The sequence below is a fragment of the Amphiura filiformis genome, chromosome 1 (genome assembly GCF_039555335.1).
Source record: "Amphiura filiformis chromosome 1, Afil_fr2py, whole genome shotgun sequence".
NCBI classification, from domain to species: Eukaryota; Metazoa; Echinodermata; class Ophiuroidea; order Amphilepidida; family Amphiuridae; genus Amphiura; species Amphiura filiformis.
In genome coordinates this window covers 61,473,992-61,489,443 of record NC_092628.1, presented here as the reverse complement: position 1 = coordinate 61,489,443, position 15,452 = coordinate 61,473,992, and the positions used below count along the sequence as shown (strand labels likewise).

At 35.3% G+C, this 15,452-nt stretch overlaps 1 protein-coding gene across 1 annotated transcript in view; it reads right to left on the bottom strand.

The window, feature by feature from the left end:
* The window catches only part of LOC140150329 (transient receptor potential cation channel subfamily M member-like 2), a 47,536-nt gene that overhangs the window by 8,769 nt on the left and 23,315 nt on the right, over positions 1-15,452 (bottom strand). Inside the window, 14 exon segments of the mRNA XM_072172339.1 lie at positions 555-748; positions 1,023-1,180; positions 1,579-1,687; positions 2,814-2,940; positions 5,309-5,441; positions 6,976-7,169; positions 8,400-8,538; positions 9,194-9,368; positions 10,061-10,309; positions 11,639-11,658; positions 11,661-11,766; positions 12,308-12,443; positions 13,056-13,192; positions 14,908-14,931. Coding sequence (XP_072028440.1) covers positions 555-748; positions 1,023-1,180; positions 1,579-1,687; positions 2,814-2,940; positions 5,309-5,441; positions 6,976-7,169; positions 8,400-8,538; positions 9,194-9,368; positions 10,061-10,309; positions 11,639-11,658; positions 11,661-11,766; positions 12,308-12,443; positions 13,056-13,192; positions 14,908-14,931 — 1,901 coding nt within the window.

Here is a 15,452-nt window from a genome sequence, read left to right as displayed (position 1 = left end):
AGGCAACCTTGCTACTAAGCAGCTGTCAACATCTAAACTAATAAAGAAGTCAAGAATTAACCATCTTATGAACACCTTCAAGAGTGATAGATGTCACCTGGATCGCTATAAATGTTTTTTTTATAGCAAAATCACATTCTGTATTGTGATTTGATAAAAGAATATTTACATAATATAAGGATTCAAATAACTATTAAATTAGTATTTGAATACGGAATCAAATATGGACCCAGGAAACAAAAATATTGTATATAAAACATTCTAAATGTTATAAACATGTTTTGGTTTGGTCAAAACGCTTTAATAACATTTAAATGTTGGGTTTTATCACGTTAAAAATGTTGTCAAAATGTTATTGTAAGAATTTTTTGGCAAACATTGTGCTACATATTTTATCAACACTAATAAAACATTAGGCCTATGTCAGAATGTTTTGCAAGTTTAAAAAAATGTTTTATAACCTCTATATACACTTTAAATATGCGGATATTTAATCTTTTTCTGAGTTTGCTGGGGACCTCATTTTGTCCATCCAATCCAGGGGTTGTACTTACAATGGCAGTCCATCTTGAACATTGTAGTTTCCCATATAGCTTCTCCTGTCATACTTGCACTCCTTATCCATTTCATTGAAATTTAAGATCTGTCTCTTGCTTTTAGGTTGATCTAGTAGATCTACATCAGCATAATGTGGCATAGCCAAAACACTGTCATGGGTGTAGGAGATGGGTCGGTAGTTAAAAAATGTCTGAATAAAAAATTGAGAGAGAATAAAGGTATTAGCTTTTGCCACTGTCATATATCAATAGTCTTATATGAGCAATACCATTATCAGCCCCATATTTCTAAAAATAACTGTTTCACATGATTCTACATGATAATAGATGCACAAGAACAATGTAGGACTCATTTTTGAACACTTTTTACAGAAATGCTACAATATTGCTTTAATGCCACCTCATAACACTGTGTATGTTACACAATTACACCTGTTTAAACTGCAGGCATTATTATCAACTTACATCCCATGATACTTTCCCATCAGGTACAGGAAACCTCCTAATGGCTGTATTTGGATATGGACTTGTGCGAGCTTTTATATGAATAGCAATACCAAGCTCTTCAATAGTTGATGGTACTTTTCTTTCTTCTTCTGTCATACTGGATAAATCTTCCAGTTCTGTGAAATTAAACAACAAACATGGATTAATAGTCTTGATTTTAGTGTTCTTGACAAGATGAAACATTCATAAGAACATCACAAAATATCCAAATCATGTCAACTTATGATCTATACTTGTAGCGAATTTCATGACATCAAAATGATGCTAAAACCATGAAAACAAATTATGGTGTTGTGAAAAGTCTCATTCAGCAACTCTACCTTCAACCTGTATGGTGTGTCTTTTTGATGATAAAAGTCCCTTTTTGACAGGGAACTTACCAGCAAGAACTTAAAATTCTTATAGTGCATTAATTAAATGATCAAGTGTAAAACTGGTCAGTGCAGTGCAGATCACTACAATACAGCTCAAAGGAATATCTGCAGTATAAATGGTATTGTACAATCACTCTTACCTTCTCTGGGTTCAATTGCCTTCAACTCAGGTGGACCTTCTTTATGTCCAAGACGATTCTCACTCAATGACGTTATAATCCAATCAATAGCTTGGTTAGTTCTTTCCATCTTGGATTATCAAAAAGAATTACAGAATGTCAGTTTATGCCAATTATAAATACACACCTCATCTGATATAAGTGTTCATATTGTTATGATACTAATGCTTAGCAAATCATCAGGACCTTGTGAGTAATTATATGTTCCACAAAATTCAATTACTGCAAATTACAATCTCATATTGTAATTTTTCACATAATGAAGAACCTGTTGATTGATTCATTTACACCTTCACTAAATGCAATATTTATAACAATACAATACATTAGCAAAATATAAACCATAAGAAAGAAATATCATAAACAAATACAGCAATTTAATGTGTGTTGAAATGGGAAGAACTAATATTAAAATATAAAGATTTGATCACAATCCAGGCACTTAGCTATGAGTTTGCAAATGTATTGGCCTTGATGACTTCCTGATTAGCCTATATCTATTTACAAGGGCCCAGCTGCTGGAGAATCCCTCCTTCAATATGGAATTAAGTACATAGGCTGCAGCTTAGGTCCCTCTGCATTCCAAGGTTTTTAATTTGTCCCTTGTTATGGACAATTTGCCAAATCTCTCATTATATTGTTTTCAAATGATTGGTAATAGTGAATACATTTCTTAATCTGAGAATTATACTAAGAGTAACTAATTCACATTGTAATAAATTTATTGACTTCAAGCAGTTATGGCTATTATGATCAAATCACTGGTCCATAAAATGACCAGAATGGACCTTGGGAAGCCTTCAAACTTTGCCTGAACTTATTTACAAGGGTGATGCTTTCCCCAGTCAGGCTTAAGCAAATCTTGTTGGAGCTAAGTTTGAAAGCCTCTGGAGGACCAGTCTGGGCATCTAAATGGACCAGTAATTGATCCTACTCACCATAACTGTGACCCGAATTCAATAAATGTTTTACAATTTGGCTTAGGCTTTCTTTGTACAATTCCCAGACGGAACAGGGTTTGAGTTCAAATACATGCATTTGCATCTAAGTTCAAAGAACTTTCTGTTACTATTTATTGACAATTTAGCATCTGCCAAAGTCATTAAATTTGCTTAATATCTTGGAGTACACCAAATGAGGGGTTGCCAGGTGGCTAGAAAAAAACACACCCAAAACACATAGTCACTGGTACCTACCTGGTCTTCCAGCCTATTAAGCCTGTTCTCCAATGCCTTTTCTCCAAGCAATCCAAGAGCTTTAGAAGGTGCACCTGTTTCAGGATCAGCAAATATCAACTCTATCTTCTGAAGTAAGTCCTCCACTCTAAAAAAGAAATTGCAAAGTTCTCACAGTCAAACTTTTTTTGCACTTCTGTCTGTTAAGTTACTACAGTAGCACTTCTTCCTTCACACTGTGTTATCAATTTAATAGTCTTCAGTATATATCCATTTCAACAGCTATACTCGGCTACTTGAATATGATGTCATTAACCCAATATGATGTCACAAATTCAGTTTGACATCATATACTATGTCATAGTAAGGCAGGCATTTGATTGGATACTAATGAGGTCATTCTGGATAAAAATAAACTGTCACATCACAGGTTGCTAAGTAACCAGTTGTAGTAACAGTCTACTGTTATCAAATTGAGGAAGTGGTTCATTAAGTTTGACACTGTGTTGGTGCATTGCTTGTGTGTGTTATTTTGAGAATTAACAGGACAAATATAGATTCTGCTTAGACTGGTAAACATGTTTTGTACCAAAAATAAGGAGTTATTATTATCACAACATAGATTCTGCTTACGTACGTAATTCACTTTATTATTTTGTCTCACATAATATAGAAAGTAAAGTTTCTTTTATGTTACAAAAGTATCACAATCTAAACATAACTGTGTAAAGAATGCAAGATATCAAAACCACCTGAAAATATTTATATATTTTCAGTAGTATAATTTACATGAGAGTCTAATTGGCAAACATTGTAGAATGTTGAGATTATATCCTATCACATAATTCACTGAACTTTTAATTCACTGAACTTTTCACTGTTGAAGGATTTTTTTTACTTTCTGAAACCTAAACACGCACATCCCCACCTCTCACCCCCTCCCTCACACACATGCACAAATATACATACCCAACACATGCAACGATAGGTCATGCATACAATATCGAAGTGCAGACTGTATGCATAGGTTTTCAATCCCCATACTAATAATGACAGTTTTTGCCATATTTTTTGTGCTTAATTTTCACAGAGCAAATTACATGTAACAATACAGCCCAAACAAGGATGTGTCTAATACTAACCAACAATAAGGGATTTACTTTAAATGCAATTTTATGGCATTTATAGTCTATTTGCTTAAGCTTGGAACCAAGAAGCATCCCCTGAAATTTGGAGGTGTGTTTTCACTAGAACATCAGTATTAAATTGCCAGCAAACATGTATGCACACCAACAAGAAGCACAATATCGAAGTGTGGACTCTCTGCACAAGAAGCACACATGCACACCAACCCACACCTCTGTAAGCACTTTGTGTCAAGTGGGGACAATTATTGGCCAACCAGGGGACAAACAATTAGTTTACTGTCTAATCAGGGACTTTTAACTAATTTTCCCCCATTCATTTCAAGTTTTTCATCTAATTGGGGACGTTACCCATTGAGATCACAGTTGCAAAAAAGTTAAATTTTTGGTACATTTAGAATATGGGATTAGACTGAATGTTTGCAAATGGAGATGACCTCAGTTATCAAGAAGTCCCCAAATGTCCTCAAACTCTCTCAGACACTCAATCCTCAAAAGGTCATGTCTCCTACTCTATTTAGGAATTACATTGAGAACACTTACATATAGCATGTTTTTTTTCTTATGAATGAAGTTTCCTGAATGTGATTGTTGTCAAGGATATGGGGTTTGGCTTTGTTGTATAATCACACGATAGAGTGACATTTTGGTGTTGTCACAACATCCTCAAAATCTGTTGCTCTCTCACCTCCTATACATTTGTACAGGGACACTAAGATATAGCATGTTTTTTTTCTTATGAATAAAGAGTTTCCTGAATGTGATTGTTGTCAAGGATATAGGGTTTGGCTTTGTTGTATAATCACATGATAGAGCAACATTTTGGTGTAGTCACAGCATCCTCAAAATCAGTTACTGTCTCATGTCCTATACCTTTGTACAGGGAATAGCCTCAACACTGGTTCCAGCTACACCCAATCAGGCTATAACACATTGTCACCAATGATTTTTTTTTATCATTTCCTGTACAATACAATAAAACAATTAAAAGAAAGGGCACAACTTCTGAACTTTGGATACCATGATTTTCAGTCACTTCCTTTCTTATAGAAACCAAATGTTAATAGAAAAATTGGGTGACTTTCCAGCGATTTAACCCAAAAATTAGGCTGAACATTTTAGACAAGCTAGGAAGAGCACAGCTCTGAAGACGCTTGTGATCAAGTCTGGAGAGGTTAACAACAAGCACATATATTTATTAGATTGGTTTTGAGTAAGTAATTTTACCTACTGTTTAGAACTATAAAAATTTCAGAAAAGTTTATAGAATTATACCATTCATCTTTGACCTAATCATATATCTTTAAAAAACCTGTCAATAAAAGTCTTAACAAAAGTGGCCAACTTAAAATATTTTCAATTGGTGTTTACCTGTCTTTTGTGTGTCCAACCCTTTCATCAATCTGGTCTCTCTGACGTTGTTTTTCCTCTCTAATGTAATCATCACTTTTAATGATTTCCCATTTCACCAGCTGACTCACTTCAGTATCAGGCAAAATTTGTTCTAAGAGAAAACAACAACAACAACATTCAAGAATGAGCTTCTGCATTATGAGAATTGATCTTCTCCTTTTTTTGAAACTATTCTAAAACAACTAATAGTATTTATCGTAAACGTTCGCATAATGGCGCACCTGGGCTCCTTTGCCTTGGGATATATTTCATGTACAAATAGAGAGCTCCCTCCTCTAAAATTCCCAACAAGAATTAAGATTATGTGCCCTTATTTGCTGATGGGATTTTTATGGGAGGACACTTTTAGTTTGTGTCTAAAATTTCAGTTATGTCAAGACGAACGTTTACGGTATATGTGACATGATCAAGGGGAATGAGTCACATGTCGGCCCTGGTCGAAAAATGAGTTTTACACATGATTCTAAAGAGGACATTTAGAGCTTTCAGAAACTGAAAACCCCATGTTGATACAACTTTCCTTTGTGAAGTTATATCAATTTATCAATTGCTGAAAACAATATAAAACAAAAGAATTTTAACACTTTCTTTGCCAATATCTCAAAATCAATATTAGCGACATCCGACTCATTTCCCTTGATCGTGTCACATATGTCGTTTACTTGTATGGGTCTTTTTCTGATAATCATCCAATATGATTTCCATCATCCAATATGATTTCCTTGTAAATGGGTAGTATCTTTGTGTTTGAACTTTGCGTTAGTGGTAAAAATATGCATGACAGGTATAATAATCAATTCCTTTAAAAATCACAAAATGCATTTTTGAAGATAAAATGAGATTGTTATACCCATCTTTTAGATTTTTACTGACCATCGCTACAATAAACCCACAAAACACATATTTCACACATATGACTGATTATGGTATAACGATCATGCTTTCACAAATGCATTTTGTGTTTTTGATAGTGATAGCTGATCACTCCTAGATCTGTAATTACCCACAATTGCCCAACTCAGTGGGCCAATCCCATACAGATTCTTTTTGGGGGGGGCAGAGCATGGGGAAGTGAATTTCTGGTGGGGGGAAAATCAACAAATTTTTCGCAAAATTGCAAAAAGTGGAAATTTTCGTAATTTTTTACTGGGGGAGGCAACTGTTCTGACTGGTGGGAGCATTTTCCCCCATGTCCCCTGTGGTGCCCCCACTGATTCTAATCTCAGAAATCTGTATCTGTAACTGTGATACCAAAACCTCCATTTTCTTATTTTACAATTTCAGCCTCAGTAAGTCATGTTTGATAGCATTTAGCTGAAAATATGAAGGTTAAAATGAGTTCAAATCAAAAAGTGATATCAGTGTTACAAATGTGCAATGCATTGTGGTTGTTTTTGGTACAGATGAACCAATAATATTGTGATAATTAATTTATACACTATTTTTTAGTAAGTTTTTTTAAAACATTTTAAACAATATTCTGTAGACATAAAAAACAAACAATAGTTCAAAGATCAGCTCTACTAAAATTTGCCAAAACTGTCCCACAATGCATTAGGAATCGGTAATTCCGATGTCGCATATTATTAATACATAAAAGATTAACAAAAATCACACAATCTTACTCATTTCTCCTGCTTTTGAATTCAGGCACTTTCCACAACATGACTGCAGAATAAATCTCCCAAGGAAGAATATATGTGAGAAGATAATAAATGGAGGCACTAATGGTGGTCTGCTAAAGTACTCCTTGATGAGGCCATAGCGCTGGTATTTCCAGTATATGTCAGTGTTGTCTTGAATTGCTGAAAAGGTGTAACTGTACAATGCAAATAAATAATAAGAAATAAATCAGCCGTAAGGGGAACAAATAAACTTGTCTCATATATTTTTTTAAGTTGGCTCTACAAATGTGGGAAATTTCGTCAAACATTTTCTTTTTAATATCTGACTGTTGGTTAAGAAAATGCTAAACCAAGTGAAGAAAAAACTTGATTTTATTGACAATTTTTAAACGGTCTTCAAAATAAAGTAACATAACACTAATACATATGAGTATAATAGTGCTTGAGAATGTTTGTTTGAAAATAAACAAATCTTCCCAACCGACATACCTCACAGAGTCTACAGAGTCTAGAATAGTCTAGAGTCTAGAATAGTTTTTTTTTAAGTCTACAGGTTCATTTGTGTTTTAATATATATTCTTAAGCCATTTATTCATTGGCTCCTAAGTGACTTATATGACATGATATAACAAGGCTACATCACACACATGCTGGTCTGGCCAGATGGTATGATAACACATTTTATTTAAAACAAATTAAGTCATTAAGCTTTGCTACCTTAATTAACATTTGCTTTGTACATTTAATTATTTTCTTTATTTGTACCTTTGCTGGCCGGCTGTGCAATGCAATACAATGCAATGCAAGTAAGATCATGTGTATACCAGGATCTTTGATAATACTACTATTGGCCTATACTAGCCAACTGTTCATATTCAACATCTTTTACTTGTCTAAACTTAATTATAGACAAGATGACTTCCCAATAAAGGTTCTCAGGAGAACCTAGCCAAAGCTAATGTTAAATAAGGCAACTTTGCTGATGAATGTTCTGTAAATTGATTCTCACATAAATGAATACACATGCAAGAGAAAAGGCTCTGTTCACAAAAATCATGTATCCATATTCATACTATTCCAAGATGAGGATATGTGTTAGCCAATCTAGAAATGTGTCTTTAAACTAAGCAATTTTCTGATCTCTTCTATGTATACCAAAGCAGTGTTCCATCTGAATGACAAACTATAGTCTGTCTCATCTCAAGTTGAGAATAGCGCCATGTTGGATTGCACAGTGGCAGATTCAAATTGCGTGCACTAACCTAATGCCACGGGGCATATACACATGCGTAGAAGGACGATTTGTCCATTCACTGGTGATGCAATCGTGTACACACACTAATTAGAATCTGTCACTGCAAAATCCAACATGGCATTTCTCTCAACTTGAGATAAGACACACTATGGGTGACTGCTATACAAACCTGAACATGGCAATGAGAAGGTTGAGTAGGAGAATGTTACTGAGTAGCATGTAGAAAGACAAGAGTGTAACTCCTATTCCTGAATACTCAGGACACACATCGGGATCACCTGGTAAAGCCGTTTCATTACATGAATCACCTGACAAAGAAAAATATATAAACAAACAATTAAGCTATTTGAGAAAGATAGTAACCAGCAAACAAAATTTATCAGAGAAGAAATTTGGATTAGCTGGTGTGGCAACAAAACAGTCAATCGTAACATTGGTAGTTATTCTCTAGACCATTTGTTGATCCAATAATAAGAACCAAGCAGCCAAGGGATGCAAAATTGCCAGAAGTAGTGGCCAATACCGCAGGAAAGGTGGACCCCAGTGGTCATTCTGAAGAAGCCATCAGCCAAGATGCGACAGTCTAAAAGCAGTGAGTATTTATGGATTAGTCAATCAGAAATTTTAGTTAACAAAAGGTTAAAAAGGTTGTTTCCAGTATTTTATTTTGTTCAGGTTTGGAATTTGAAATTTGAAAATGAACATTAACTTTACAGTTAATTTTTTTGGCAAAATTTCTTTTAAATGAAAAATAAATAAAAATAAGAAATCAAATTTAACTTCTGCAATTTTTCATGAGCAAGCACACAGCAAAAATCTAATGCGTACAGGGGACATGATACAAAACCATTTTTCATTGTTTGGCCTTATTATAATCATAATTAATATCATTATTGTTTTTAGGAAACATTCTTTTTTTTTTCCTACATAGTTTGTTGGTATACAATCGTTTTGTTAGCTTACCCATAATAACTTCCAGAGACAGTTCTCCATACATCTGGAAATAGGAGCGGTAGAAGATGCCTTTAACCACTTCTGCAAATGTAGTTGTATTTGGAAACATGATAGCTTGAGCAGCAACGCCATAAGCAATTATGAACACAAATAAAATGCAAATGAAAAACAAGAGATCCACCATCTGAGGAAAAAACACATCAAAGTAAACAATGAGTATGGTTGTATCCATCCTGGTCTCAAATATTATTGCTAATATTATCATAGCTATACAGTCAGCAGAAGGAAGGAAGGAAGGAAGGAAGGAAGGAAGGAAGGAAGGAAGGAAGGAAGGAAGGCAAGAAAGAAAGAAAAGAAAAGAAAAAAAGGAAAGGTATGTGGACTGGAAGTGGAAGTGAAATGAAGTGAAGTGACATGAAGTGAAGTGGGAAGGTGGAAGTGAAGTGAAGTGAAAAGAATAAAATAGAAAGAAACAAAGAATGAGAGGAGAGGAAAGGAGAGGAAAGGAGAGGAGGGGAGAGAGGAGAGGAGAGGAGAGGAGAGGAGAGGAGGAGAGTGCAGAGGAGAGAGGAGAGGAGGAGAGTGCAGAGGAGAGAGGAGAGGAGAGGAGAGGAGAGGAGAGGAGAGGAGAGGAGAGGAGAGGAGAGGAGATACTGCCATATTTTCTAGTTCTGTATTTGCTAGCTAGATAGTTGACCTCTAAATGACCTTTGACCTCATACACGTTACCTTAGAACTCCCCAATAAATTTGAAAAGTCTAACTCTGCTACATGCTTGAAATACATTTCAGCGCTCAGAGGCTTTTGTAATGTGCGCTATATAAATCCCTCGTTATTATTATATAAATTATTATTTCCATTATGAAGATACATTACCATTCTTTGAATCATGATCAACTTTGGTCCAAGATTCTTGAATATGGAGAAGATATGGAGAATACGAATGTAGAATATAGACAAATCCAATGCTAGCAAGACTCTGGCAGCACTGAGTGTTTCAGGAATTAACCTCATGACAAACCCCGAGAAAAACAAGAGAAGAGTTGCTAAATCGGCTATATTCCAGTAGTCACTAATCCAGTCATGAAGACGAATCATCCATTTGTTGGATTCACCTTGTGCAATCTAAAAATACAGAAAAAATAAACACATATATTTAGAGGTTAATGACTGCGCATCGGTTATTTGGAGGGCATTGTGAAAAATCTAAAACATTTTGCCTTTGGAACCGAGGGATATTCCGAGGTGCAAAGCAAGATGTTTAGATTTTTCACAATGCCCGGTATATTACCGATGCAAAGTTATTAATCTCATTCATAACCGTCACTTTAATCTCATCACCTTACAAAATAACACAAAATTTTGCTCAAAAGCTGATAAAAATAGATGATTTTTACATCTTCTCTTCCAAAAATCAATCAGGCTAAAACAGGACGACCAATAACAAAAGTGCGTATCACAATCTGCGCAAATATGGTAGCGCGCAATCCAAATACGGCAGCCAGCGCGCACACAGTTTCTCCGACGCACAACAACACACAAACGCCGGTCAATTGTGTGCGACATTAGAACAATTACGAATTTTGCGGTCAATTGTGAGATATTAATGACCCCGATTTGCGTTCACGTTTTCACAAGTAACTAAATGTAATTGGATCGCACGCATCGTGTTTATTAATGAGGTTATGAATTATAGGTAAGGTTGAAAGTGGAGTTTCAGACCACAAGACATATAGATATAAATAATAATGTGTTGGCCATAATCCTTGAATGTGACAAAAGTTCCAAGTCAGCAAAAAGCACCTACCCCCCCCCCCCCCATGACTCATGCTATGTTACTGAACTCAACTAATGTTGTCATTAGAAAATAGAATCTAGGGATTATTATAACTTTGAAATGGTATCAAAGTAACCTTTCTCAAGCATGTCAGAGTCATGGAATCAAGGATAAGGAACATACCCGCAACACACTACGCAAACTTCTAGTTTCTCCTAAGGATAAGATCAGAAAGGAAGAACGGTGCCACACTGTGTATAACTTACATCGGTGAAACTAAACGCCCTCTAGGGGTTAAAAGTCGCAAACATAGATGTGAACCCTCTCCTGTAGCGCTACATGCCAGGGATACAGGACATAGCATTCCCACCGAATAGGTCAAAATCATCGACCAGGATGAGTCATGGTTTGGTCGTGGAGTTCGCGAAGCCTGTCACATAAGAATTAACCAGAGCAACCTCAACAGGGATGCTGGGAGATACTACCTGCCCGCCGTGTACAACTCTCTTCTGAGCCGACTGACACCGTCTGGTGTTGGTGGCTCAGAATAGCCAACAGCGCCCCCATGTACCAAATATTTGGGCTGAAGACGTCCAAGAGAATACTGGATAAAAGCTTCCTCTCGGTAAGCAATTTCGAGTTTGTGAGAAATAAGAAAAGTTAAACAAGGAACATACCTGTCTGAACTCCTCCAAAAGAGAGTGAATACCCAGAAAACAAGAAAGATTTCCAATGACGAGATGTCCTCTTTGAAATTCCCCAGGATGATATAGCTGAACACACTCAGAAATAACAGATATTCAATCTGAAATGGAACAAGATATTGATACATCCAACATTAGCAAGAAGTCATAAAATGGATACACATACCAAATTCTTGTAACATATTCCACCTAATTAGCACCCCTCCCCTACAAAGTGCCACCTGTGGAATATTTCAAGTGACAACAGTCTAAGCATCCTCTTTTCAATTGTACAACAAATTTCTGTCAAATGTCTAAGATGATTTTGACTTTGGATACACTGTATTTTTATTGTTTATTTGAGCTTTACTTTGACTTTCATTTCTTAGTTTACTGAGTGCCCCTGCAAGTAAACAACTGAAGTCACATGCAACCACTACACTGTTCAATAGCCTTATTGTGATGTAGCAGAAGTTTTAAAAACACAGGCCCTGAACAAAATATTATGCGCGCGCATACTGCCAGGCAAACAACAATGGAAATTATGATGATGCGTGCGCATGCTGCCAGGGATTGACATCAGAAGTCAAATCATCTATAGGGTAGATGTTGATGACCGTAACTCAAAAAGTTATTCATCTAAACTCTTCATACCACACTTACCACATTATGTCTAAATGTGATCATTGGTGAATCATAGAAGAGAACAAACCTCTGCCACCAACTCAACTCCTTGCCACTGTCTAAGATGTCTACATTAGCTGTCTGATGGTAGTATTCTTCACCTTGCTGAAATAAACTAGACAGGTGAAAGAAAGAACACAATGGATAAGGCAAAAAATAGCTATGTGCTACGGGTTTTGTAAAATAAGCTGTGCTACATGGGACTTATTATTTTTTACTGTGTTTTTATACTAGGAGCTATATCCTAAAATGGTTTTCACGTACATATATGAGTGGGATTGAGAGACAAACTTTCTGTTTTGTTGGGCCTAAATTACAAAATGTTACTACCTATTATTTCAGTCATAAGTTGCAATTATTTGATGGGTACAATTTATTGTACCAATCGCAATATATACCCATACACAATATTTTAGCTATTAATAATGGATCGTTCCATTTCATGTGCATGAGTTGTAAAATGGGACAAACCATCTCAACTCAGAATGGTATGTTTTTACTTTTATATTCATACATAATTCATGTCACATATGTATATTTTTTTTCAATTTTGTAACATTTGGTGGCACATCCATTCAATGTATTAGTTGCATGTTTTGTGTTCAGCTGATGCTTTTTCCTTTGATCATCAGAGTGAGTGTTATCACTTGTTTCATTGCACCCTTTCTTTTCAATTTGGTACACCCAATTTTGTATCTTAATAGCAAAATATTTTTTTCCAACCAACCTTGCTCGACTGGCTGACAAATTACTCTCCGTCTTGACCTGTACTCCGCTAGGTGTGGCATCACCCCCACCGCCATTCTGTACTGTCACCATATGTAAACTCTCATCAAGCATGTCTTCTTTAATCTCTGCATGGCCCTATATAAAAGATAAAATATAAGGTTAGGGGAAGCCATAGAAATAGAGTCACTAACAGGTGTTAGTATGCCTAATTTTTCCACTTAGCCCTATCATGATTGAAATGGGATCACATAGGCCTTACTAGCTACATCACTGTTTCTTCACAGTTCCAATATTCTCTAGTTCCATGAGGGAATATGGGTAGAAAAGAGAAATGTGGATCATATTACGGCTAGATTTTGCTCTGTATGGGAACAAAATACAAACCACAGAATTGCTCTTCATTGGAGTATACAGCTTGGTTTTGTCCAAAAAAACATCTTGTTGAAAATATATAAGAACAGCTAATTCCTCATTGACTGCCAATACTCAAATCTGGTATGTTTCAAAATCTGTGGGTATATATGACATACTGCTTCCGATGAAGTTCTTGTCAAAATATTTCCATTTGCAGATGAGAACCTCCTTTTTGCCTTTCAAACGAAAATGAGTTTACTCTTCAATGGAATTATAGAGTTGAATGGAATTGGTTAAAATCATTTCAAACAATTGGATAAAATTAAAGGGATATGATGATTTTGATAATAATATTTATTTGAATTATTTGCAAAAAACAAGTAACAAAAAACAGTACATTTACACACTTTTCATTTCTTACACATGACAAAAACAAGTAATTCAGGATGAGTGAATGAGCTAAGTCCAAACACAGAAGTGACCACTCATCCTGCACATGAATGCATAGTTTAGTACATCTTAAAACAATTATACATAAAACATTTTTTAAACCTCCAAGACAAAAAGTGTTTCTATCCTGATTCAACTCATACATTTAAAAACTGATTACATCAAATCTACTGAAAGACATATAATTCCAAATTCTTCTGCACACAATGGCACATCATTTTACTATGCTCAGACTAAATGTGTTTCATTTGAAATACAAACACCACTAATAAGCAAAGAAATAAGCAAAAAATAACTTGAGATATACATAATGCATGTACAACCTTTCTAACTATGCAGCAGATAGTGTGTGTGAAAGCATGTGTGCAAATGATTTTAAGGTGTGGTAATAGAGAGACCAATTGCTTAGGAATGTGGCCAGCAGAATATTTTACAACTCAACTTGGAAATAAACATGATTAAGCATATAAAAAAAACTTAAGATGATGTAAACCAAATATATAATGAGGGTGTTAAACAATATCTAATCCACATGCATTAAATAAGATACACCAATGATTTCTCTAACTGAACCAACCACCTGACATCATAAAAGAAAGATATACATTAAAGCTGCAGAAGTTTGTTATATATTAATGTTACACACCTTTCCAAGCAACAGAAAACCCAGTTAGCAAATAAGCATTTAAGAACACCTCCTCAGAAATTAAGGATAGGAATTTAATCTTTCAGAAAAAAATATGAAGTAACTCGCAGCTAAGTTACTACATAATTTTGGTTATTTTGTAAATAGCTGGGTAAAATTGCTGACCAAATACAACTTTGGCTAATGACTGCATGACTGAAGATTTGTGCCAGCAATTTTACAGAGTCTCAATGTGTATTCAATAGAGTTAGCTAAATATGACCCCTTGACATAAATTATGCAGGAATGATGGTAGTATAGAGCATCGCATGACTATAAAGAGCATAAAATAATGAAAAAGTTGGCTGATTTACAATTAAACAGATTACCAAGTTGCAACACTGATAATAATTTAAAGTACCTCAAATTCAGTAGAACCAGAAGGCTGCGATAGGAGGAGCAGAAATTTACAGAAAGTTCTTTAAGATTACTGTTAAAACTGATAACTGGTATGTAAATATTATTTAAAAAACAGAATTTAACATTTATCAGTGCATAGGAGTATTATGGAGGAGGGGTACCCAATGAAACTTGAGTGATGGTAACAATGACCCCCATTTCAACTTCTCTCACCCAATGAATTTTGGATACGCTATCACTGAATTACTCCCTTTTCACTCTAAAATGACAAAAATTTTGTATTTTTGTCCACATTTTTGTATTTTGGTACTGTTATGGTCCAAAACTACCCAGGTCTCACTAAATGACCGGCATTTTCAGAGGATTCTCACCCAATGAATCCCATTTATTTGGCTTCTCACCAAATGCCCCTTTTTTAGTGAAAGACCTCTACTTCTGAACCGCTGTCTGCACACCCCATCACTTCAAGTTAAATGCCTAGCTGATTATGTAGTACCAAGCAACCAAATTGTAAGCTCAACAAGGCAATTAAGCATGATTCCCGAT